Source organism: Chaetodon auriga, chromosome 24, assembly GCF_051107435.1.
Source record: "Chaetodon auriga isolate fChaAug3 chromosome 24, fChaAug3.hap1, whole genome shotgun sequence".
NCBI lineage: Eukaryota > Metazoa > Chordata > Actinopteri > Chaetodontiformes > Chaetodontidae > Chaetodon > Chaetodon auriga.
Window position 1 is genome coordinate 4205770 of NC_135097.1, and position 26752 is coordinate 4232521.

Sequence of the window (26752 nt, forward strand, 5' to 3'; positions counted from 1 at the left end):
TCTCTCTCTCTCTCTCTCTCTCTCTCTCTCTCTCCCTCTCTCTCTCTCTCTCTCTCTCTCTCTCTCTCTGAAGTCTCCAGTGGACCAGACTCTCTTGTAAATGCAAAACAGTGCTTAAACACAAAAGTGGCTGAGGTGAAGCGAATGGCTGCATCTAAATTGGATTCAGCTTCCCCTGATTGGACATTTCTTTAAACCCACTGCAGAACCAAACCCCAGAGCAGCACTACGACAACCGTGCGGGTAAAAGTTACTGAACTGCTCAGCTGATGATTAGCAGCTGCGCACCTCGCTGTGTAATTTGGGGGATTTGATAATAACAGTGTAGGCCACGGCCCCCGGCGCCGGCTACCAGGTCGCCTCTGCCATTATGTTCTCTCCTGCTGCAAACATTTTGCCGTCGGTGGGAGCTTTTATCCAAAGTGCTGCACAGTGCCGTGAAAAGAGCCGAACCTGGAGCTAATTGAACCGTTAGCCTTGGCTGTGCTCGACCCACTGAGCCGTGCAGGAGGGCCTCACGTCACGAGCGCTGTGCCCACACTGGCAAATCACACGAGCTGCCCGGTTTAATGACACGCAGGTAAATGAAGTGCTGAAACATGCAGCCTATGCATTGAATGAGTTTCAAAGGATTTGATTGGTGAAAGAGGCCCAACGTGTGATAGCCCGAGCTTAATTGCACAAAATGACCGTAGAAATTGAATTTGCAGGGTTGCATATGACCAGCGATCACCTGGGATTTCTTACAGGACACACTTCATTAACACTTAAAGAGGCTCACACGCGTTTCAAGCCACTTAACAATGAGTGACGGTGCTGTAAGCGAGATAACGAAGCCTTCAAGGCCAACGGGCATTGATTAAATGTGCTAGTGTTATGTTTCTGTGTTGTGATATACAGTTCAGCGATGCTGCTTCTGTCACCTCTGGCGTTTCTTCTCATCTCACAAAACCTACACTTGCACTTCTGCTGTGTAGTGAAACTCGACTTTATTCATTAACAAGCCACAGGTGTCTGAAACGCGACTTTTCCCTGCTTTTCATGCGGACCGAGGTCGATAAAGGTCATAAATTACATGTTAAATAACACAGGGATCCTGTGGCTGTGCAGCCCCTCTCATCCTCATCACCAGGTGTGATTAGCACATGCAGCCAGAAGGTGGCATCACAGCAACCCAAAGCAGACCATCACAAGAAAAACCAACACTAAACTACAACAAAGAGAACCAGGAAGTCCCACAAAAGCAGTTCTTTGTGTCTTATTTTAGGCTTTCTATGCAAAATAGTCTTATTTGAACACACAATGGAATAAACAGGAGCTGCGCAGTATTACATGGTCGCAGTCATAGTGATGGAGATCTTTCACACACCAACCACCACCACAGAAAGTGTTCAGACATGTTTGCTTGCAGCCCCTCTTAGATCAGCACCGCGGACAGCGACAGAGCCTGAGGAGGAGTTTCAAACACGAAGCAACAGCGCCGCCCTGTGGTGAAGCTGCAGAATAGCAGGACTCTGACCTAACAGTGGCCGCACAGTACTGCGCGCTGATCAAATTATTAAAGGAAGAATTACAGTTACAACTGTTCCCGAGATCTCAACAAGCCTGCAAGTCGTTGATGTGTAGTAGGGTGGTCGAACCGGTCGGGGCTGGGTGAACAGGTGTGAGAGGTGGGCCTTAAAAACAGGCCTAGATCCAAAAGTGACACACTGAAAACGGCTTTTCTCCTGATAGTAAACAGAAAAAAATAGATATTAAAATTGCTGTGTTGTTCGTTTCCACGGGTGGTTTGCCTAGTGGCACATCGGCATATTTGCATTACATGTTTTTAACAGCAGCATTATTTTCAGAAATCTCAGAGACTGTGTGACGTTTCTTTAACATAGACTTTATTTGTAAATGAATCAGTGTATTAGCTGGTTTATCTACGATGAAAAATAAATGTCTGCTGATTATTTTTTAACCTTCATTTCGTTCATCTGATCGAAACGAGTCTCCACGTTTGTCTGCATGTGTTTCCCTTTACACACAGAAGCGCCTCTGACCGCTCGCACACTCCGCACGGCGGAGTGGGTGGTGGTCTCGGCTATCACCGGCAAAAGTCGCAGCGCTTCGGATACGCATGCGTAGTTCCACCGATCTGCTGCATCTCCCTGATGCGTTTGAGCTGCGTCAAGCTAGCAGGAGGTACCTCGAGAAACACCAGCAGTTAAGGCATTTAACGTTCAACATAAAGTCTCTTTAAACGACCAGTTTCTCTGTTGTGAAGTAGTACAGAAGTATAAATGCGCAAAATGGCAGTACTGTCATTGTTTTGTAAGTTTACGTGTAGCAGTAGCATTATGTGTAGCGTTAGCATTAGCGCTACGCAGGTGGGCTAGCTAAGTTAGTTTGAGAGAAATCCGTAAAACTGCACCAAATAAAACAAGCGAAGATTTAGAAGTTAACTGAGGTTTATTGTTGAAAATGAAAGGCTGTTTAAAACGTTAACGCAAAACAGTTTCAACGAAAACTGAGCGTTATAAGCTTCATGAAGATGTATTAAACTGCATTATGTTGACCTAGTTGTACCGAAAAACCCGACAATTTAGTGAATAATTGTAATAAAAACCAAAATGGAATATGTTAAATGTAGGTTTAACTCGCGAAAAGTGAAAAGAAATGTATTGATAGAAATAAGTTAAAGTTTATTAATATATTGAAGCGCACAATAAATGCCTTCAAGTGATGAGAGACAACTACTATTAAAGCGCACTGCGTGCAAGGCCTTAGTTAGGAATATTTATATTGTCCACTTAATTTATTTAGATAAAACTGTATGTGCTAATTTGATAGATGACGCATAAATATACAGCAAATGAGGTATATGTAGTTCAGCTAGCTAATGATAATTTGCATCTACCTGGTTAGGCTTTTAAATTCAGGTTAAACAAGCTAATTTATAAGACAGTTTCAGGATAGAACAAACTGTGTGTATGACGATCAATAATATAATCTCAAAACGTTTTATGTAAAGGATAGGTTTACATTTCTTGTTTATTTTGAGTTTCCCCTCAAGTTTAGAGACTTTATTTTTTCGCGACTTTTATTTTGAAAGTCTATCGGAAGTGGTGTTTGTGTACACTGGGCTGCAGCTTGACGCGGGTCAGCTCGACGGACGCTGCCTTGGAAACGACATAAATCCAGTCCACGCAGCTGGGTTGCGAGCAGGGACCCAGATTTCCTCACTTCAAAGGCTTCTCTCCTCCTCTTCCTCCTCCTCCTCCTCCTCCTCCACCTCTCTCCATCCATCGAGCTGCGAACATGGACGACCTGGAATGAAATGCAGAGCAGGAGCTGAGAGAGCCGTTTAGATAAGCGAGAGAAGAAGAAGAAGAAGACGCAGGTGACGGGAGAGACCGCGGGCAGGTAAATCTGATTTTAAATCGGCTTTGCATGTGACAGCGATGGTGTGGACACATGTCTCCTGTGTGCGCACGTACCGGGAGAGGGAGGGTGCGTTTGTTTTTGTTATTGCATCGCGCACACGCACAGAAAACAATGCACCCCGCACGTACAGAGAGGCTGCATGCTTATTAATTAGAGCCCATTCATCTGCAGGGCAGGCAGGCAGGCAGGTTTTCACCCCTTCCCCCTCACCCCACCCTCCTCCTCCTCCTCCTCCTCCCCCCGCCCCCCGCAATCGTGACCGCCGCCGTTTTCCACCGCGCTGGTCAGGTGTGTCTCCGCTCTCCCGCAACAAAATGTCACCGGCTGGTCGAATGTGTCACAGGGCTTGGCGGGGGCCAAGCTTGTGGCTGCATGTCGACTAGAAAGAGAGCAGAGGGGCTTATGCAGGAGGCGTGCAGGGGATTAGTCTGTGCCACTCTTGTCTGTCCACGCACCGCTAAAATAGCACGTTTTTCAAATGGACTTCAGTGCAGAGATGATGTCTGTGTGTGTGTGCATGCATTTATGTGTCAGCCCTGTTCTGTGGTAGAAATTCAAGTGGATGTCTGTATTTGGGGACATTCAGAAAGCACGTAAACCCTTTTAGATTTATGTGAAATGCATGTGAATAGCAGGCCTTCTGGATTCTGATATGAGCATGTTAAGCGTTTGATTATCGTGGCTCATTTTGCTGCTGCGGCTCCTGTTGCTTGATTCTAGAGCTGCAAGGATTAATCGATCGGTCGGCAGCTGGTAGATTCATAGCCGGATATTTTGATAAACAGATTAACCGGTTTGAGTATTTTTTTAAAGGAAGGAAGGTCAAAAGTGTCTGATCCGAGCCTCTTAAATGTGAATATCATCTGGTTTCTTTATTTCTCTGTGGCAGCACACTGAGTATCTTTGGGTTGTGGACATTTGAGGACGTCATCTTGGGTTTTGATAAACACCGATCAATGTTTTCCACCATTTTCTGATATTTTATAGATCGAGAACATATTCAACAGATAAATCCTCGTTGAAAATAATGGGTAGTTGCAGCCCTGCTTGATTCTCTGCACGTCCTCAGCTTGTAGGAGGCCTGCTGTAGTCCACCTGGGCTGAGCTCACCTGGGCTGAGCTCACCTGGGTGTTGTGCGAATTGTAAATGTTAATTCTGATCGTTATTGTCGCAGAGACTGAAGAAATGTTCACACTAGAATTCAGTTGGTCGATTAAAAGTAAATTTAACTGGCAGCCAGTCTGGTAATTGATAGAGTTGTTTCAGCCATTTATCAAGATAAAATGCCCCAAACTTCCATATTTTCATTAATCAAACGTGAGCATCTGTTTAACAGCAATGCAGGTAGAAAGTTTTAGGGCTTTAGATCATCGATCAGACAAAACAAGCACATTTTTAAACTATTTCCAGACCAAACTATCAATGGTTTACCCCAAATTATCTGCAGATGTACCAGTTCTGACTGTCGGCAGATTCAGACATCACAGCAGGACGGTGACGTCCTTCTTCATGTCATTATTTGTCATCTGTAAACCTCCGTCCGCTGATCTGAACCCTGTCAGTGCAGTGGGGCTAAAAGGAGGACGTTGCATCCACTGAGCTGAATGTATCACCAGAATAAAGGCTGCAGATCAGCACCAGATATGTCAGTTTAACTGTTTTCAGTGTATTGTGGCACATTGGAAATGGCTCAGTTTTGGGGGGCAGGGCAGGTTAGTGTCATTCAACAGGGTAGTCGCCGCCCCGATTTGACCCGATCACCAGGTTTTCTTTTTTCTTTTAGCTTTGAAACCACTGATCTGCTTGCAGCGCCAGAAGTCTTATCTTTCTAATTTTACCACCGTAACTTGGACATACAAGCGCAAAGCGAGCCTGACGCAGCACTAATAAACAGAACAGTAAATGTGAGCGGCTCGCTAATTAAAACTGCTTTTATTTAACATTTAACCACAGAAAATATCCACTCTGTCATGAACAAGCGTACTGAGTCCAATCTGTGAACAGCAACCGAGTCCTTTCAAGTCTAGACTGCGGCCTGGGTGAACAGTGATTAGATAATAGGTTGCCTTTGTGTGTGTGTGTGTGTGTGTGTGTGTGTGTGAGTGTGTGTGTGTGTGAGTGTGTGTGAGAAGCTGCTGTACAGTACAGAGTTGTATTCATAAGAGACGGTGCTCAGACGAGCTTGCGCTGATTCCTTACATAAGCGAATCATCGAGGAAGGAAGGCGAAGAAGGCTGAGCGCTAAATAAGCATAAAGGCTCAAAGAGGGCACAGCACAACACACATATATGCACAACCACACGCACACACACACACACAGAGTAACTTAACCGAGTGTGAGGCAGAGACAAAGCGGGGGTGATGCTGTGCTGGTTGACAGAGGAATGTTTTCTGCTGAGGGCACAAAGGGCATTTTCCTGGTTTTTCAAGCGCTTTTCAGGCTTCTTTGTCGGATTTGATGAGCAGATTTTTGTTTTGTCCGAAACCCTCCGCGCAGTGCGGCTCTCCAGTGATTTTTAAAGGGTGAAGTAAGAACTTTAGCTCAAGCTATTTGAGCGAAACACTCGGAGGCATGAATCCATCTGTTGATGCTGTTGAACGTGTTTTTCCTATCGAAGCGATGGGAGAAGATTGATGCCACTCTCGTGTCTCTGTGGTGAATGTGAAGCTACAGCTAGCAGGTGCTTAGCTTGCTAGCAACAGCTAGTTTTCTACTACTGTTTATGTGCAGATTAAACATGAAACACAGCTGGATGATTCAGATTTAGAGGCGCTGGTTGGTCGAGGACCTGTACTTCTAAGCTAGGCTAGGCTAATCGCCTGCTGGGACTAGCTTGGTATTTAGCGTGGGTTAGCCTCCAGTCCATAATTATGGGCATGGCTGCTTTGAGTGACAGCTAGCCGCTGGCTTTCAGCAACCAGGCTTCATTCAGCTCCACCTGTGCTCCACCTCTTTACCCATTGTTAGCCTGGAGTTTAACGGAGGCTACGTCCATGTTCTGTACAGTCATACCGGCTGTTCCTTCCTTTGATATATGTCAGCAGAGCCAGCGTAACACCTTAAAGTGACTAAAAACCCAATGTTAGCAATATACAGTGATGTGAAATGTTGTTCGGTTGTTGCTCATGTTAAAGCAGCTTTTTGGTATCAGCAGTGTTTCAGAGGGCTCGTCTGATTTTAAACACTGATTGATGGACATCAGGAGACCGTCTCGGTCCTTCAGCGTCGCCGGTCCTTCATCGAGGACCGCGTTCTGCACGCTCCGTTCCGGGACAGCGTGTTCTTTAAGTTCGTATCAGACGAGCGGGATCACTTTGGTCTTTCTCCTTTTGCTTCGCCGTCTGTTTCCGTCTCATCTGCGAGTCTTTCTGATGCAGGGTTTGTTTTGAAGCGCTCATCATTCTTTGCTCTGGTGTAAACAGAACTTGCCGCCTCTGCGCAGCACTCTGGAGCGAAGGTTGGTGGAATATCAGGTTAGCTTTGATTCGATGCTTGTACTTGCTTGAGGTTTTGGGCTCTTAGTCTCATCACTCGCAGTGTAAATACACAAAATGTCGGCAGTGTCATTTAAAGAAGGGATGGCAGCCCTCCATCCTGACGCCCTGTGTGTTTCCGTGCGCCGACACCTTGCAGAGCCTTTGCTGCAGATTTTAGGCTGCTGCTTTATTCTGAGCCGTGTCTCTGCTGAAACGCTGAGGATGATTATGATTCCAGAGGTAAGCGGTGTGTTTTCACAGTAATCTGTATTTCAGGAGTCGGCTGTCCCTCGGTAGAAGGCGAGCTACGCTTTACGTTTTCCAGATGCTGCCGTGTTTTCCCTTCTTCCTCCCCGAGGAGCTTGTTCTGCTCCAGCTTCCTCTTTGAACCTGGTCGATTTTCAGCCGTTTCCAGGTGGATGGAAGATCTCGGCCTCCTTCGGATTTTCCTCCCAACGCTTGTTCATTGCGTCTCGTTGTGGCTGATGCTTTGAATTAACTCTGAAGATACACGGCAGCCTCTTCAGGGTGCACTCAGACTGAGTGATGCGGCCACTTAGAGATCCTCTCCGGGGCTATTCATAGTTTGTATAACCATCTGACACGTTGAATAGAGTCTGTCTGTCATGAGTTTCCACACAGCGTATTTCTCTCCGTTCCCTTTGAAAGACGGCGCAGTTATAGAAAAATGGTCATAATGAAAGCCACTAAGTATAGAACGTGAATATGTCGGACTCTTGCGAATGAATGGGCTGAAATCTACCAGCTGAAACTTGCTATAAAAATGTACAACACTGACTTTAAAGATGCAGCACAGAGTTTACAATCTGAAACCTTGATAATATTATGATTATATACAAGAACACGAAGAGCCTTCAGCTAATGATTGTTAGCATTATCTGTTGATCCGAGTCTGTTCTCGATCGATCAATTAGTCATTCCAGACCCTGTAAGTGATGCAGAAGCACTGCAGCAGCTGCACTGCGTGTTGTAAATGTTAAAGAAGCTCTAAAAAGCCGTTTTCTTCCTGGCATCGATCTGCCGATAAACCACACGCATGAACTCTCCATCCTGACTTCATATCTACTGCTGGCAGCGCCGCCCAAGTCCATTTATTATAAAGTCACCTCTGCATCATAACTCCTCAGCAGCAGACAGGAAGAGGAAGCTGCTCGCCGTTACTGCCGTCTGGAAATATGCGTTTTCTAAAGCGCGGGATCATCGGCCGCCCCAGAATCCGCAGAGCGCGCCATCCGTCATACGCCTTGGCTGTCTGACCTCGCCGCTGTAACTCTGTCGGCCTCGGCTGTTTTACCCTCGGTGGGATGATGCGAAGTGCAAGCGAGGCCGGTGTGTTGGCGGCCACTTTGCAGCACAGTGGCGTCGATCAGCTGCCGCGCGTGTGTTTCGTTTTGTGTCTTTAATGCTGCTGTGTGAGATTTCTTTTGAAAACACACACACACACACACACACACACACACGCACGCACACACACACACACACACACACTCTATCAGCATCTTCACGCTGCACCCGAGGACGTGTGATCACATGTGCTGGTGGCTGTATTGAACCCCGGCTATCGATCCAGCGTCGACCGTTAGCGCCAATCTGAGCGAGCGGCTGATTGAGTGTGTGTGTGTGTGCGCGTGCTGTGTTCACTGCTGTGATTTAAAATGAGGGGAGTTGAAGTGGTTGGAGCTTTTTATTGATCCCTGCGGTGAAACTGATCTCCGTCCACCGGGAGGTCGGGGGTAGCCTGTAGCGTTCAGTGCCTTGCTCGGAGGCAGAGTGGATGCTTACAGATTAAATGCCTCCACAGATCCTCAAACTTCAGGAGTTTTCAGTCTTTTGATTGAAGGGTCTCAAGTTTTTGGGTCCAGAAATGCTAATGAACCAAGTTCACACAAAACATGTAGGATTTGAATGCATTGTGGGATATGTAGGCTCTAGTGTTGTTGCAGCTTGATGCCAGTAAGTCAAGATATCTCAGCCACTGCTGCTGCTTCTTTGTGTTATTGATCTGCCACTTGCAACTCGCCAAACCTAATCAATTAGTCCAATTAGAGCATAAACAGTTAGCTGATGGACAAAAAACTGTTTTCATGATTGATATATCATCAGTCAGTGCCTGATCGTAGCTTCTGAAATGTGAGGATTCGCTTCATTTTATCTGTTTTTATATCAATTTAAACTGAATATCTTTTGGCGTGGACCAACACAAGCAATCTGAAGTCATCGCCTTCGTTAATCATCAATTGCAGCCCTGCGTCCAATCCGAGCAGCCGTTTTAACCAGAAACGGGGTGAGACAGTAAACTCCTAAATGCGCGCTCATGAAAACAAAGTGGAAGCTGTGACGTTGGCGAGTGAAGCTTCCTGCCTCGCTGCTGCCGCTCAGCAGACAGCTTGGATTTCACTCAACTTTCAATTCCTCACTTCCTGCGAGCGGAGACGGGTTCCCGCGCTGCAGCGTTCGGGCTAAAACGGCCAATTCTGTGTGCTTTCTGTCTCTGGGGGTAGGACCACCTTCCCATGTTGCGGCAGTGATTTTTTTATTTAGACCGCTAAGGCTGGAGCGTTTTTTAAAAGCACGTCACGCAGATTGAAATCCCACGTCGTAGTTCGTCTGTGAGCCTGTCGCAGAGCATTAAGTGATGGGAAGTACGCTTTGGAATAATAAAGTAAACTCATGAGCTGCCTCAGGGCAAGACAAACACACACACACACACACACACCTGTAACACACACACACCCCCTCCCTTTGTGATATCCGCTCTCTCTGCAGCTTGTGATGATGTCAGTTTGAACCATTTCCAGGTAGCATAGCCTCTTATGTTCAAGCTAATGTTTGGCTATATAACTATATTTGTTCTGTTTGTACAGTATATGACGATATATATACAGCAAGACGGTAAAAATTACTTGTTCAGATTGACACGATGTGTGAACGTCACTTTCAGAGAGCAGGTTTCCTCTCATTCTCTTTTCCTTCAGTAGCTTGTAGCTTGTTAGCGTGCTAGCTTCAGCTTGTTTATAAGCATTCAGTGCGCTTCTAAAAATGACAGTTTTGGTAAAAACAGGCCAGTGTTGGTGCGGTTTTAAGTGTTGACGACTATCTATTTTGGCTTTTTTCCCAGCCGACAAGCCTCTCAGCCTTTCCTGGTGTCTTACTGGTTTCTTTGTCAGTCCCACCTCCCCAGTTTGAAGTGGGAGCAGAGAAACTGGGACACTGGGACACATCACATCACAGCTTTAATGTGACCTGTCTCTCCCTGCCTTCATCCCAGTGCCTGGGCCCTGCGCTGTCCACTGTCCCTGCACCAGTACACCCAGTTTGCTGTGTGTGTGTGTCAGTGTGTGCGTGTGTGTGCGTGCGTGCTTGCTTGTGTGTGTCAGGTCACATGGTTCTGCCGGATGACTTGTTGCAATCGTGCTGACGCTGACACATTTAATTGTGAGAGACGGGGTCGCAGAGGGCCATGAGGAGGGTTCTCACCACACACACACACACACACACACACACACACACACACAAACACACACACACACACACACACACACACACACACACACGCACACACTGAATACAGTTCAGAAACACTGCATTCATTCTGTGGCTGACCTGTTTACTAACCACATTAGCAGAGAATAGAGAGGAACAGAAAAGCCATTTTGTGCTGATGTTCAGTATCTTTAGATTTGAGTCACCTTCAACAAAAATAAAACTTGGAGTGTGTCTGCTCTTTAAAGGACCATACCTCTGTTTTTGCATGTTTTAGCCCTTTAGCTAATAGCAAAATACTTACCAGGGTTTCCCATAATGCTTAAAAGTCTGGGCGCCCCGTCGAGCCTGAAATAAGTGCCTCTGCTAAGTGTGACACGCTTCTGAAATATGATATTAAACTCATTAATCTTCAGGAAAATCAATGTATGCACGACTCGAGCCTCTCTGCTAGCTTGCTGCGTTCCACAAGCACGTACCTACTTCACGCCACCCACAGCAGTCTCACACTTAAAGGGACGCCGCCTAACATCAGCACATTACAACAGACCTTTAACGAGTGAGTACTGACAGTGAGTAGTCAGAGAGGAGCAGACATTATACTATACTATACTACTGCCATACTTATACTGCACGCACTGGTCCTTTAAATCCTACTGTGCTGGCTGCTTGCTTACCTGATTATGTGCCGTTTGCAGCCTGTTTACATGGATTTAGGCGCTCTTTCATATAACAGTTAAGAGCTTGAATTTGAACACAAGTCAGAAAGGCTAACATTAGCAGCTAATGCTACTTCCAGTTAGCCCCTGACTCTTCACACACCCATACAGCGTTATTGAAAGCAGCACATTCAGAGGACCTGAGGTGAACAGCAACCAATCAGCAGCATTTTAGTGAGCAGTTCATCCTCTTCCAGAAAGTTTTATCCAGTGAGGCAGAAAACATTATTTCCGATTCCATATTTGAAATAAGAAAACAGGAAGTAATTAGTTTATTTTAGTCACGACGCTATTAAAAACTCAAAGCGCGCCTTAGCTTCTTAGCTAGCTTCAGATCTGTAGGACAAACAGCTCAGTTTATTTTAGAGCTAGTGGAATGTTTTCCCACAGCATGTCAGTCAGACTGTCAGACTGTCCTTGAACGCACCACCAAGGATAGTTTGGAAAACATTCCCTGCACGCCACTGTATGACGGACACAGACAGGAAACACTCACTGACGGATTACCTGCTCGGTCTTTGTTCTCCAGCGCGTTTAATTGAAACAAATGGCCAGTGTGGGAAAGTGTTGGGCGCTGATATAAAGTATATAATGAATGTGCAGTTAATGAGCTGAAGCAAGGAAAAAAGTGACCGTTGCGCAGTTTTAAGGCAGGATGAGGTGGGTTTGAGTCCGGGTTTTATGGAGCGACTGACACCTCCCAGTAAAAACAGATCCTCTCCGTTACCATAAGAGCATTGACTGTTGTTTAACACAAGACCAGTACAGAAGGTTTTAATCCCACTGGAACTGGTTCACATGGCGCTCTGTGATAAACTCCACCCGTCTGGTACACCGAGTGGATGAAAACAAATACCACAAATGAATTGCAAATACCATTTGCCTGTCAGGAGTGGGGTTTTTTTGAGTGTGTGTGTGTGTGTGTGTGTGTGTGCGCCCGTCATTGTGCCTTTGGCTCTTTTGTCTCACATGTTTTATTCACTGTTCATTAAAGTGGCGGTTTCATAACACTTCATCTGCATTCACCCTCAGTTAAGAGGTACTGTAGACACACACACACACACACACACACACACACACACACACACACAGGAGACAATGAAGTGACTGAGATCTCTTGCAGAACTTCGTTGCCCCAGTCTAAACTCTCTTCTCTCTCCTCTCGGTCCTCCTGCGACGGCTTCGTTATGCAGCCAAAAATGAAAATACTTCCAAAAGAAACCATGACAACAACTCCGCAGAGCCAAAGAAAAAAAAGAAAAAAAAAGATAGCGAGAGGAAGCGAGTGTAAAATCTCTCGTCTGCTCCTCTCTCCTCTCGCTCTGTTTTGCATAATTTGTTTTTAGGGAGGATTAGTGCAAAAGAGGGGGGAAGTGCCATCGTAATTGTGATCATTTTGTACAATGGCTCCTCACCCAAGAGCATCAACAAATACAGACATCAAAGAGAGGAGCTGGAGGAGGGCGGGGGCACGAGGGAGCTGGAGAGTTTAGGATGGAGGGAGGAGGAGAAAAGGAGGCCAAGAAGGAGGCGAGAGTCAGAGTGTGGTGAAATCGTGGCGGTTCAGATTTAAACGATCTCCCTCGGTTTGTTTGAACATCAAACGCCGCCGGCTTTCTGCCGTTTCGGTGACATCAAACAAAACAAGGCGTTTTTCACACGTCTGAGAGCTCGTCGCAGTTTTTAATTTTTTTTATTTTTGTTTCCGCTTTGTTCTGCTGCTCGTTCGCTGACGCCTTTGTCGGCCGACATCTGGCGCGCGACCAAGCCGAGAGCTTCCCGGCCCGCGCGGCGAAACCAGAGTAATCCTGATTCAGAATAAAACATTATCTCTGTTTCACTGTGTTGGCTCACCGTCCTGTTTTCATAGCCGTGTGCTCGCTGCCTGTCAGTCAGGCCTGGATTTACAGCCCCGACACGGATTTCAAACGGTCTGTTATTAACACGCAGACAAGTGGGCCTCACCTGAGCCACTAATGTGATGTCTGTTATCAAATAGGGTCATAAATATTTCCCTGTGGCTTCTAAAATGTTCTGGGTTGTCAAAATCCACCCAACAGACATGTAAGAGGATGAAAATAAGCCATATTATGCAAATTCTCCCCCTCTAATACACATGGACGAGCTACCTAAAATGTTCTTTCTGTTTTTTGAAGGAATGCAACGCAGGAATATTCGGTTATTGTTCATAAACTCAACACTCCTCCTCACCGTGCGTACACTGCAAGCGACTACTTTAGCACCGCTACATTTGCTTTAATGGAAAAGCCAATTCTTAAGCTAAGTGAGCTAGCCACCGGTGCCAACATAAGATCAGCTTTTGTCACCCTTCTCGGCGCTGCGTCCTCCATTTTCGTAGCTTCCCCTTGTGTGTGTGCTGCTCACTGGCCTGCACTTGGTCACTATCTTTTCACGAAGTCCCGACCTCACCTGCGAGCTGTGATTGGCTGGGAGCTACACACTAGCAGCCTTAAGGTTGCAGCCCAGAATCGCCCTGAACTGTAAGAAAATACAGGCGGAGTTCAGTCTGTAGTATGTAGGATCCAGTGGAAACTGCTTGAAATTAAATTATTTTCATATTTAACAGTTTTTTTTTCCATCTGAATGTGAAAAATCTTTGATCCCTCCGTTAAACCCTTTACAGAATCCACTTGATTGGCTAAAATCAAGGCCGTCTTCATCCGAATCTGCATCATTTCGCTGCTGCCGTGCGTCGTCTTGAAAACACAGACGAACAAACTGAACTAATCAGTCATGTGTTGAAAACAGTGGGAGTATGTGTCACAGCACATCCAGCGCAGCCCTCCATTAAGCCTCTGTTGTATTGCTGTCTTTACCTCATTTACATCAACAAGAGACCCAACAACACTGTTAATTATACATTCTCCTTCCGCCGCTATTCTTAGCATCCATAAGCTCCACTTCTTCATTCACACATGAGCTGCGCTGCTCGTGCTAATTAGCCTGCGTGTTTGACACAGTACTACAAGGGATGTATCTGGAAGTGTGTATTCTGTGGCTTGCAGAGTGTGTATGGTATCAGTGGTTTGACCGTGTGCTGTGGTCGACTCTTTGAAGTTGGTTGTTGACCCTTGTTTTGTTTCATTTCATGAGATATAAAATTGAGGCTCCCACACGGCCCAGGGGTTAAAACGCTGACCGGAAACCGAAATGTTCCCATTTTGAATGCAGCTGAGGACCTTTGTTGCATCATGGTTATGTTGTGAACAGAGATTCAGTTGCAGTGTTTAAATAATGGGCCATGCAGCTCGTTTGGGACTTAAAGGCAGCTAGCATGTAGATGCTGTCATGAAATCTTGCGTTCAGTTTGTGTGATTTTCATGTTTTAACCACATTGAATGTTCTTCTAGGATTTAAAAGATGTAAAACTCATGAAACTCTTTAAAAATCTACATCAGATCAGCTCTTAAGAGCAGTATATGGACTATATCTTCATCTTCTTCCTCCTGAAAGTTGAGATTTTGTCAGTCTGATCTTCAGTTTTGATCGGCCTTTCTTCCTGCCGTTCAGACAAGCTGCAGTGCAGCTAATCCGTTAGCCGTACCCCTTGAATATACATGCTTACACGTAGCATGTCAGGTTAGCTTTCAGTATACAGCACCAGCCAGCTGTCGCATTAGAGGGAACACAGCTTGGTCCCTCACGCAGTATATCATCTAATTATATCATCATAAAGAATCACGGCTTGTCATTCCCATTAGTTATTGTAGGAAGCTAATTAGCTGTGACTATGCGGCTCCCTCCTATGGAGCAGGACTGGAGGGGCGAGTGTGAGAGGGCGGGGGGCGGGTTGTTAACCTTTCTCAGGACAGACTGAGGCTCGGTGTAGCACAGTGGGAGGTGTGTGTGTTTTTACGTGGCCGAGCAGACGGAGCAGTAATAGCATTAGCTGATGCTTGCCCGACCGCCTGCAGGAATGATAAGTTTGTTTAAGGACAGTAATTAATACCGTCTCCGTCTTCATCTGTCTGTCTCTGGCCGACGGTCCTGAATATGAAGCGATGCACATGAAAAGTCAGAAATGATGAAATGTACCTCAAAGTGGACCAGACAGTCTGCGAGCATGAGCCCCCTTTCTCCCCGGGGGAGATGTTTGGGTGCAGCAGTCAATCCAGGGGGGACGTCTTAGCACCTCCTCACAATCAGGCTGCTCGGGATCAGAAGGATCAAGTCTTATCTGATTACGCCGTTATTATACCCACAGCATGATGAGGAGGAGCGGAGAGAGGAAGATTAGTTGACTGTAGATACAGACGAGGGAGAAGTGTGACAAACAGCCATGACCAAGACGTGAACTTTGGATGGTTTCCCAGAGAAGCTCATTAGTCGTGTCGCGGCGTAGCCGAACCTCCAGCGGGTGCGGAAGCGTCCCCGCGGGCGCCGTAGGAAGTCGATCCTCTGATGAAAAGCCGGATCTCAGATGCAACTGTTGTGTCGTGTCAGTTTGCAGCTTTGTCATAGTTCAGTCACGTCTCACACAGAGTTGGGAGAGTTTGAAGAACTTGGTGTTTTTCCGTCTACCTGGTGAAATGCTCTAATTGGCCTGACGTTCATGTGACCTTTGAGAGGAACGTGAACTTAGCATCCATTATTTTCTACGTAGGGACCAGCTGTAGGACGTAGGCAGGGAAATATAAGCAACGTAATATTAAAAAGATCGGAAAGCTTAAGTTGGAAACTGAACCATTATGAGGGTACAAGAGCTTTCAAGAGGTACAGCCAGTAGTCATAAAGATCAGAAACAGGGGGAACAGCTAGCCTGACCGTAAGGAAAGAAATCTACCAACCAGAGCCTTTAAAACTCTTTTGTTTCATTTATTTAATCCAAGTGACAGAAGCAGTGACTCTTTGTGGAATCAGGTTTGGTCTATCTCCTGCAGTTTACTGACATTAGCTTGAACCATTGTGTTTTTTGCTGCATTGTACGCGTTCGTCTTTCAAGACGTTAGCAGCCAGCGGCTAACAGCCTCTGACGGGGCAACTTCACCCTGAACTCTGTCTCTGTTGTGTCAGGCTGCTAGAAATCCTCCAGAGACCTACTTAGATTTCAAAGTTTCTGGTTTTCGCGGGGATGTCCGACCTCCCCCTCCTCCCCTTACCTCACCGTTTCCTCTCCGTCTTAACCCCCCCCGTCTCTCTTTCATACTATTTTCGGAGTCGCGTTGAGTTCCACTTTTGAGCAGAGCGGATTCCTCAGTGCTACCATGGCTCTGCGACACACTTTCCGCTTCTTCTCCTTCTTTTTCTTACATCTTGTTCATTTTCTCCCTCCCTGTCAGTCTCCCGGTCCCAAAAAGCCTCAAGACTAAAGACTTCCTGTAACCTTATGATCATTTAAAAAGTCAACTCAGTGAAATTTACCATCATTTGATCACATTTGATCACTCTGAGGTGATTTTATTTGTCAATATAACTGATCAGACCACGCGAGGTCAGCTTATAAATGGCCTGATCCCACAGACAGAGGATGTTAGGAAGGACAATTTGAGGCTTGGAGTGTCTCACAGTGAAAGACAACCGAAGTAAGACAGCAGAAAGATCATATTTTTGTCTTCGTGACACACCTGTTGTTCGGATCCCAGAGATAATAGCTCATGTTCTTGAGTTAATTATTTGATTTAATAGCATGTTGGATCAGCAAACCCCCAAAATCCAACACATTCACTTAAGTTTGAGGACGTTTGAAGCCCTCCAGAACCTTGAACACTTTGCAGTATCATCGTCCTTTTTAGCTCCATTATCATGTAAAATATGTTTAAGGGATCTTGAAAAAACAACATTTTGCTCAACAACTAAAAGCAGAAGTATATTTGAATATCTCAGTCCAAAATTACAAAATGAAACCGTTTTATATCCAAGTGATCCACAGCGAGTGTGGAGGTAAAGGCACAACAGGACATAATCTGTCCCTGGTCGCTCGTACCCAATCTCCTCATCACGTCTTGGAGGTTACAAAAGACTGACAGCTGATATTGATCAGGGTACAAATTGAAGCCTGACGTGTCTCAGCCAAGTCTCAGTCTGGCATAGCGGCCCCGTGGACAGACTGCAAATAAGTGGTCCTGAAATAACTATGGCTGTATTTTTATATATAAAAGAAGAGTAAGAAATGTATCAGAAAGCAAACCTGCGTTTGATGTCCAGCTGTTAGCTGCAGGGAACATGAAGGCGTTAAAGGCGTTTCTTTGGATGCTCCTTTTCGGTCCTTTTGTCTCCGGCGTGTTTGCACCAGGCCGGCGTCACTTTGCCCTGCAGCTGACCTGAAAGGGTTTGTGTGAGCAGAGTAAGAGCCTGGGGTCAATTGGAAGTCGGTGCTATGTGTGTCAGAGAGGGGGGGGGTCCGCAGTGGCCTGCGTCTCCTCCACGCCGTCCCACCGTTATCTTACACTGAGCAGAAACACACACGCTCAGATCAGCGCAGAGATGGGGGATGCCCACTCTGTGTCGGACACCGGGGAGACGGAGGAAGAGATACTCACCCTCACTCACTTATTAATGAAACCCGAAGATGTGGAGCGAGGAAAAAACGGCGGAAAGCGAGAAAAATGTGAGGAGGGGCCGGACAGATGAGACAAATAAGAGATGAAGAGCTGCCATTGAGGCGACGGGGGAGGAAGAGGAGGAGTGTTTATGTATTATTGAACAGCCCCGGTGTTAGATTATTTACCACAGCTGGGGGGGGGGGGTATTGGCTCACACACATGCACACACACACACTCGGCGAGACGCGATCACACTCTTAAGACAAGCAATCTGAGGTGGTTTGTGTAATTGAATGTCAGGAGCCATTAGAGGGAGGAAGAGCGGGAGAGAGAGACGTAAAGAGGACAAAGCAGTCACTTTTCATTAACGTGGGCACGCGTGGTTCAGCCTGGACGAACAAACGAAGCTGCACGTGAAGGCGCCTGACGAGTGTGTTGATTTAGGATCGGCGCTGCAGCGCTGGCGCGTCTCGCCGCTCACGCAGAACACACGCTCGGCTGTGTTTTTGTTTCCCGCCATTGTCTCGGCTTCGTTGGTCTCATCATGGAAATGTTAACTGTGTATTAGAGGCGTCGGAGAGAGTGTGAGAATGACACGTTTCCAGAGCGCTGACCTGGGACTCACACACACACACACACACACACACACACACACACCTCCCACGTGCACATATGCACACAGTTAGAACACACACACCAAGAAGTCACACACATTTTAATTCTGAGACTCACGTGCCGCACACACACAAAACCGTGTCCCAAAAATAACAAGCGTGTCCCACATAGAGAGTTCACTCCAAACCGAGAAGAGCCGAGCAGCTTCCTCTCACGTGTTCGCTCACTTTCATCCTCTTCCTCGCTCTCTTTCTCTCTCTGACATGTGAAAGCTGCACTTAACGCTGAATCTACGTTTACTTCCTGTTTCTAATTTGATCATCGCTTTTCACAAATCGCAGGACTGGAAACTGTTGGAAACGCTTTCAGAATTCCCTTAAAGTGATCCACTTCAACCTCAGTGCTGCATATTTCAGCCCAAGAAGTGCCTGAAAGCTGCAGGCTTAAACCCAAAAGTTGCACTCTGTAACCAAAAAATTGCACAATTTAACCCAAGTGTTGCACAGTTCAGTTAGCTTGCTTGCTTGTCTCTTGGCAGAATACACTTGTACAGTTTTAGCAGACGTTTTTTGTCCAAAGCATAAATGTGTAAAGCAATTATCTGTATTGTAGAAGCAGCTATATGCTGTTACGAGAGCTAAAAGTGGCTAAAAAGCTCCGTAGAGCTGCAGACGTTGGTGCTCATTCCCTCTCAAGTCTGTCCTCTCATCGTCCTCCCCCTCACATTTTCTCTCTTTGTCTCCCCCTCTGCGTCCCTCGTGGTTTCTCTGGCCACAGTTGTGCCTCGTTAGCACAGTTTAGAAACTTCTTTCTGGCTCATTTGCCTCTTGGCTCGTCGCAGCCGCGCTGACATTAAGCAGCGTGATGAGCGACGGCGCCCCGCGGCGGACATGACACCTCCGTCTCCATCAGGGCACGCAGCTGAGCGCCAATTTTCCTCGGCTTCCATCTTTTCTTTCTGTCCGTGCGGGAGCTGTAACATTGTCAGTGTGCTTATTTTTCCTGCAGGAAATTGAAATAAGGGACGGTACAGGTAGCAGTGATGGACGTCCGAGTCTCACCATAAACCAATCATCTGTCCTCTCTCTTTGTCCAGCAGTAGACCAGCATGCCGTTAGTGAAGAGGAACATCGAGCCCAGGCACTTGTGCCGTGGGGCGTTGCCAGATGGGGTGACCAGCGAGCTGGAGTGTGTCACCAACAGCACCCTGGCGGCCATCATCAAACAGCTGGGCAGTCTGAGTGAGTATCCCTGTGCTTCAGTGTAAGACTGGTGTTTGTGCACATGCAGTTCAGTAGTTAAAATCATATAAAATTAACAAATTTAGACGTTTTGTTCAGACTTGTCCGCACGTCTTCAGTGATTTTAGCAGTTTGTTAACTGACCATTAGCAACCTTGTTAGCTTAGCGAGCATTACTCCCTTCTTCAGCGCCCAGGAGCGTCTGGGACTGACTAGCGCAAACCTGGCTGGCTAACAAGTTAGCAATTGGCTTGCCAGCTAAAAACGGTTCACCAAGTAGCACTACGAGTACAGCCATGTTCATGGTTGTCAGGTTTTGGCACAGTGGAGCTTTGAGCTAAATGCTAATGAGCTCACAATGACAATGTAGCATTTTGATGATCAGCACATAATGTTTACAGTGTTCACCATCATAGTTTAGCATGTTAGCATGCTAGCGCTTTCTTCCGGCTGGCCAACACTGTTATCTCTAGAACTGTGCTACTAGCATGCCTAAAGAGACACAGAGAGCCATACAGCCGGAGGGCAGGATTGTCACAACTATCTGCACACTTGATTGAACTGGGAAGGAGGCAGAAACTCCTACAAAGTTTCCAGTCACACTACACCCTCCAAATTTGTCATGAGCAGTCAGATCCAGAGGTGTCATCCTCAGCATTTTAAGTGCAGTCTCACCCAGAACTAATGAATTCAGAGCTACGTTCTCGGTAACAGTCCACTGGAGATGTATTTTAAGTGCTAACATGGCTGTGTGTGATGCTAACTATACGTATTTCAGTATTGTGCAGGGCAGTAAGGGCAGCTGTCGCGGTGTTTGAAGTAAATTTCACACCGCCCATTAAAAAAAAAGGTGGATCCAAGGTGGATTTTTATGAAATCCAGTAACACACATAAACACGCTGCCAAAATGCTCACTGTGACTCAGCCATTAAGGTTGACCTACAGTAAAAACACAGCCTGGTGAGTCATTACACTTCAGACTCCAGATGAATCATAATCAATGTGTCGTCCATTAACCTCTCCTGAATTTTTTTCACCCTGAACAAGTCGCAGATGCAGATATTCACAGCTGAAGCCGCTGCGTTTTTCGGCGGGGTTGCACAGCGTGAACCCGTGACAGAAAGGAGATAATTCAGCGGAAACGCGGAGGGTTTAAATTTAATTAGCAGTCAGAGTCCAAATGAAATTCAGCGACGGCTCGCCACGAATGAGCGAGCGCTCTGCCTCTGCTCCATCTGTCATGCGGTGGGCTGGGAGAGGAGACGAAAGGCATGGAGAAAGACATCTCCGCACATCTGATTTGGTTTAGAGGTGACGGCGTTATTGAGGAAGGCTGCGCTTCTACATCTCAGTAAATACAGTTAAATATTTGCACCTCTGCGTCTGCAGACAGAAGGGCCTTTTAAGCATTCGGTCCGACAGGTGCACAGCAGGAGGCAGCCTGTCCTGCTGAGGCAGACGAGGGGAGGAGGAAGAGGAGGAACAGCGTCGACTGACCTCCATCCCTGTGAATTTCTCTTCTCATCCATCTCCTGTTTTATTCGCCTATTTTGTGATTTTTCCCCCCTTTTTCATTTGGCCCATATCACACTGAGGATTGTCGAAGTCCTATTAATTTGTGTTTCCTGCAGACCTTCACGCCTGCTGCCCGACCTGCCCAAGAGAGCGACTTCCTGTGTTATTCCCAAATAAAAAGGCCATTATTTTTGCACACCGCTCGCATCGCTCACACTGTTATTGTGCAGTGTTTCTCTTTTAAAGAACAAACCTGAACATGGCTGCAGGCGCAAACACACCGTCTGATTTGTTGTCCACTGTGCAGCTCCGCTGGAGCAGCTGTTTAAGGTCGCCTCGCCCCGTGGTGAGGAAGGTCGCGATTGACCCATTCCTCCACGCTGCTACGCTTCACCGTGGTTGCACTTTTCAGCAACAAATAAACAGAATCTGAACACAGACGGTGTGAAATATGGACGTAGCCTCTGTGACGTCACCTGCAGGTTCATGAAGAGCTGTTGTAAACCAAAAATGGGCAAAGAGGTGGAGCGCGGGTGGAGCTGAGGCTTAGCTATGGAGATATTACTGCTGTGAAGTTTGGTATTTTAATATGGGGGTCTATGGGGATTGACTCACTTTTGGAGCCGGCTGATTTAAACTGTGCTGACTGGACGCTTCAATAATTAACTTCTTAATTAATAAATGACAAAACAGAGTAAATTTTAAAGTACTGTCCAGTGTTTTCGACCACGACAGGCGCTGTGTGTTGATGGTCGGGTCTTCTGAACCCATTTGTGGCAACCAATCAGCGGAAAGGATGCCGCTACCAGCTCCTTAAACATGCTTTTCTTTGTTAAACATCACTTTAAATTGAGTATTTTAGGTCAAAACGAGTCATTTAAGTAGGTCACCTTGGCCTCCGGGAAGGTGCGATGGGCAGTTTCCACTGTTTTAGATCAATGGAGAAGAAATCAGATGATTAATTGATGATGAAAACAGCCAATAGTTGCAGCCCTAAACAACTTGTGAAAAGCTCCATGATGACTGTTTGTTTACAGGAAAGTGCTGCAGGTTATGTGAGCAGACGGATTGTTTTCTCTGCTGTTTTAACTCTCAGTGAATAATGAAGAGCAGGGACGTGAAGCAGGGCTCAGCTGGCCGGCGTGAAAGCGTGGTTGCACTTTTCCCGGGAAGAAAGATTGAAACCCAACCATGTGCGTGTCTCTCTGTGTCCGTCCAGGCCGCCACGCGGAGGACATTTTCGGGGAGCTGTTCAACGAAGCCAACAGCTTCTACCTGAGGATGAGCAGCCTGCAGGAGAGGGTGGACCAGCTGGCCGTGAAAGTCACCCAGCTCGACTCCACCGTGGAGGAAGGTAGGGACGGCGTGATGATCAGCCATGTCTGACCGCGGAGGAGGTCGGTCCTCGCAAGTGACCGTGAAAACAGACGGCACAGACCAGTTTCATGAAGTGTGTCTTTATGAACCGACACACATACACGAACACGGTTTCAGGTCACTGCAGACGGGTCTATGGGAAACTCCAGCTGCTCCGTTTACGCCGTTATCTTTGTTTACATGAGGCGACATTTCGTGTGTGTGTGTGTGTGTGTGTGTGTGTGTGTGTGTGTGTGTGTGTGTGTGTGTGTGTGTGTGTGTGTGTGTGTAGTGGGACTCAGAATCATTTTCTCCATCATTAAGTTGTTCACTAACACTGAAGGTCAATTCTGTTAATGCAGTAATTGATAGGCACACACACACACACACACACACACACAGAGCTGACTACGGTGGCCCCGGAGGCTCAGACTGAACTTTAACGTGAAATGTGAGAAACCTTGAACCTGCTGCTCTCCTCCTTGTTTCCCTTTTTTTCACTCTGTCTCCATGTTATTCTCTTCCCTCCTTTCCTTCCCTCCTCCCCCTATCTCCTCTTTCCTCCTTGCCTTCCCCATTTGCTCCCTGCTTCCTTCCTTCTCCTCCTTCCATCATTCTCTCTGATTTTCCTTCTTTTATTTCCTCACCCCCTCTTCTTCACTCCTTTCCTCCTGTGTTTCTTTATTTCTCTTTGCCCTTTTATTTCTTTCCTTTTTTCTTCTTCCGTTGCTCTCTCTCTCTTTTTATCTTCTTCATTTCTCTCCTCCTTCCCACCATTCCTCCCTCCTCTTTTCATTTTCCTCCATCCTCTCCATCCTCTTGACTGTTTCTTTTCTTCTTTTTCTCCTTTTTTATTTATTTCTCATCACTTTCTTTATCACCCCTCTCCTCACCCACCCTCAATATCTTTTTCTCCCCCTTTCTCTCAGCCTCCTTCCCCCTTTCTCTCTTATTTCCTCCCACTTCTGTTTCTTTTCCTCCATTTTTTCCTCCTCTCCCTGTTTTTCTCTATCTCTTGCCATCTGTCTCTCTCTCTCTCTCTCTCCCCCTCCCTCCCTCCCTCCCTCCCCCCTCTCTCTCCCTGCTGATACTGCATAGTCATTCTGCAGCACGGCGGCCTCAGACAGCGTCAGATAGAGCAGCACAGACTGGGATGAAAAGGAAAAGCTCAGCAGTCCTCTGTCTTATCCTCCTCTCCTCTCTTCCTCTCCTCCTCCGCCTCCCTCGCTCACACTCTTTCATCTCCTCTCTCCTCCTCTGTCCAGCTCCATGCCTCTTCGTCCTACGCACAAGCAACCTCGTCTGTTATTCATTTCCTAGCAGACATTCACTCTGTCGTCTGGTACTCGTCCTTCTCTCGCCTCTCAGTCGCATCTTCTTCTCTCTTTTGTCTTTGTCCCTCACTTCTGCCTTCTTTTTCCTCCCTTTTTCCCTCTTTCGCTGTCTCCAAACTGGCAGGGAAGCGACACAGTATGAATGTTTTATGAAAGGAAGGAAAGAAGGAAGGAAAGAAGGGGCAATTAAAGGAAGAAGAAAGGAGGAAAGGAAGGGACAGTTAAAGGAAGAGGAAAGGAAGAGACAAAGGAAGAAGGGAAATGATGGAAGGAAGGAACAAAAGGAAGGGAGAGACATTGAAAAGAAAAGGGAGATGAGAGGAAATGAAGGAACTGGGGGACAATGAAAGGAAGAATAAAACGTGGAAGGGAAGGAAGGAGGAAATGAAAGAAGGAACAGAGGAGCAGCTAAAGGAAAAGGGAGGACAAGTCGAGCCGGGAAAATGAAATCGAGTGTAGAAGCTAGATATTTATAAAAACTAAAACCTAATAATGTTGAAACAAACTCATTTGCCTGAGAAACGGGTTGAAATTTCAGCGACTTTTATCAGCAGTGAAACATAAATTATTGCATAATATTAAATAAAAGAATTGGAAACACTTATTTTGCTTCAGTCTGCAGTGAAATATATGAAGTACATAGAAAACCATTGATCTCGGTTTGAGCCCGTTCAGGGAAATCAACGACTTCCAAATTAGTCCTTAAACCATAATTAGGTTTAAATTCAAGTATTCTACATTTCTGGAGCCTCAGCAGCAAAAACTTCTCTCGTTATCTGCTGAGTTTAATCTCTGACTGCTGCTGAAAGACAGAAACTTTAAAAATATGAGAGCATGTGAACGTGAAGGCCGACAGTAGGCAGATGCAGAGCGATACCACGCTCTGTTTGTCAAACTCGAGTAAGAACAGTTTCATTAAGGAGTAAATGTGGAAGTCGGCCCTCTGCAGGTCCCTTAATCTGCATTAATCTGAAGAATTAGCTGTAATCAGCGTATTTGTGTGCATGCAAATGTGCAGACGGGAGTGTTAAAGTCAGAGACACAAGAGTTCCAGGAGATGGAGAGATCAGAGTGTGCGTATGGTTAGAGGGAGCTGGAAATGAGTGTGTGTGCACGTGCGTGTGTGCGTGTGTGTGCGTGTGTGCGTGTGTGTGTGTGTGTGCGTGTGTGTGTGTGTGTGTGTGTGTTAAAGAACGAGAGGCAGAGCTCGAGGTCTCTTTGAAGACACGTCTGAATGAAAGTTGCATTAGCTGCTAGTTTTGTGGATTATTCATTTGGCCGCAGGGACCGAAGCTTAGGAAGGCATGATCAAACAGTGAGCAGACAGGAGGGCGCTCTGACTGCAGAGTCTGCACACACACACACACACACACACACACACGCACGCACGCACACACACACACACACACACACACACGCGCGCACACATGGATCAAACGGCCAATCGCTCGGCAGTTTTTGAGGAATAAGTCTTTGCAGTCAGAGGTTAAACCTAACACACTCTGCTGATGACTTACACACACACACACACACACACACACACACACACACACACACACACACGCACTGCATCATATGCAGCACAGTCAAGTAAATCACTCCCAGGAACATATGTCACATTAACACGGTCTAAACCTTATTATATACTGGCCTGATGTATACTGAACCTGTGTGTGTGTGTGTGTGTGTGTGTGTGTGTGTGTGTGTGTGTGTGTGTGTGTGTGTGTGTCTTTAGCCATCTGGTAGATCGAGGATAGCATTGCAGTACTGTAGCGTTAAACCTCCTCTGGGGTTAAGGGATTGACACACATACTTTGTCTGTCTCTCACTCTCCCTTTCACACACACATACACACACACACTCACACACACACACACGCATACTGACTCCTGCTGCACGTAGACCAATCATATCATCACACCATCCATAACACACAAAACATTTGAGATTTTGACTCATATTATTATAGATTTTAGCTGCATTGTTCCTGCACACACACACACACACCACTCATGACTGCTGCAGTGTGTGTGTGTGTGTGTGTGTGTGTGTGTGTTAAGCTGGTGCAACAAGCTCTAAATCTAATCTGTCCCTGCTGTCCTATTATCACCTTCTCTGAGTGTGTGTGAGTGTTTGCGTGCGTGCGTGCGTGCGTGCGTGCGTGCGTGCAGCATGCGAGCTGCGGTCTCATGTGTTCATCTACATGCATGTGACGTGTTTGATGTTGGACGGACTTACAAGCTCAGTATTTGATCTCCTGTGTTTCTGCCTCTCTAAGCACTTTCTTACACTCCCAGAATGCCTTTCAACAAAATCCATAAACCCATAAATCTCAGTGTCCAAACCACAGGGACCCCCGTGACATCGAGGGTCCGCAAAAGCCCTTTTTGTTCTCCGTCGCTCTATCTGCTGAATCTGATTTCCTACCTTTTGTGTTTGGGAAGACGGCAGAACAGTGTATGCTGAGTTTATTGCACTGGGAGACCGAGGCAGATTAATAATGCAGGAAGATTTTATATATTTTATCAGGCTGCGGTGACACGAGAACTGTTTCCCACAATGCAAATACAACGAAAAACCAGTGAAAATACATCTTCTTGTGTTTTGACCGTAAAAAATGTGTCCATAATGTTATTAAAGACAAATCCAGACTCACCACTGGAGCCGAATCTGCAACAAATTGCTTTATGAAATCTAGTACAATTGCCCAGAAGTAGTGCAACTTATCCTTGACTGTTTCATCGAGGCTGAAGCTGAAGCTGGTGTCACTCATGTCCTCATTGATCAACAGGGTTGGAAAGTTTGCAGGACACCTTCAGTACTGTCTGTCTCCCCCTCCAGTCTCTCTGCAGGACATCAACATGAGGAAGGCCTTCAAGAGCAGCACCATCCAGGACCAGCAGGTGGTGTCGAGGACCTCCGTCCCCAACCCTGTGGTGGAGATGTACCACCGCTGCGACAAACCTCCTCCGCTCAACATTCTCAGCCCCTACAGGTCAGCAGCTCAGCCTGGCTGCCGAGCATCGGCGGTTCGGGACAGCCGTCATTAGTCGCACTG

The 26752-nt window shown here is 46.5% G+C and overlaps 1 protein-coding gene across 3 annotated transcripts in view; it reads left to right on the forward strand.

Moving 5' to 3' along the window:
- The first annotated feature begins 2147 nt into the window (after window positions 1-2147).
- The window catches only part of LOC143316845 (actin-binding protein WASF3), a 33965-nt gene continuing 9360 nt past the window's right edge, over window positions 2148-26752 (forward strand). Inside the window, exons 1-4 of one of the 3 annotated variants that reach the window (XM_076724588.1) lie at window positions 2148-3408; window positions 19345-19489; window positions 22224-22358; window positions 26536-26689. In XM_076724588.1, coding sequence (XP_076580703.1) covers window positions 19357-19489; window positions 22224-22358; window positions 26536-26689 — 422 coding nt within the window. In that variant the 5' untranslated portion in view covers window positions 2148-3408; window positions 19345-19356. The remainder of the gene's footprint in view (window positions 3409-19344; window positions 19490-22223; window positions 22359-26535; window positions 26690-26752) is intronic. The other 2 variants (XM_076724587.1, XM_076724585.1) reach the window with 2 other exon arrangements.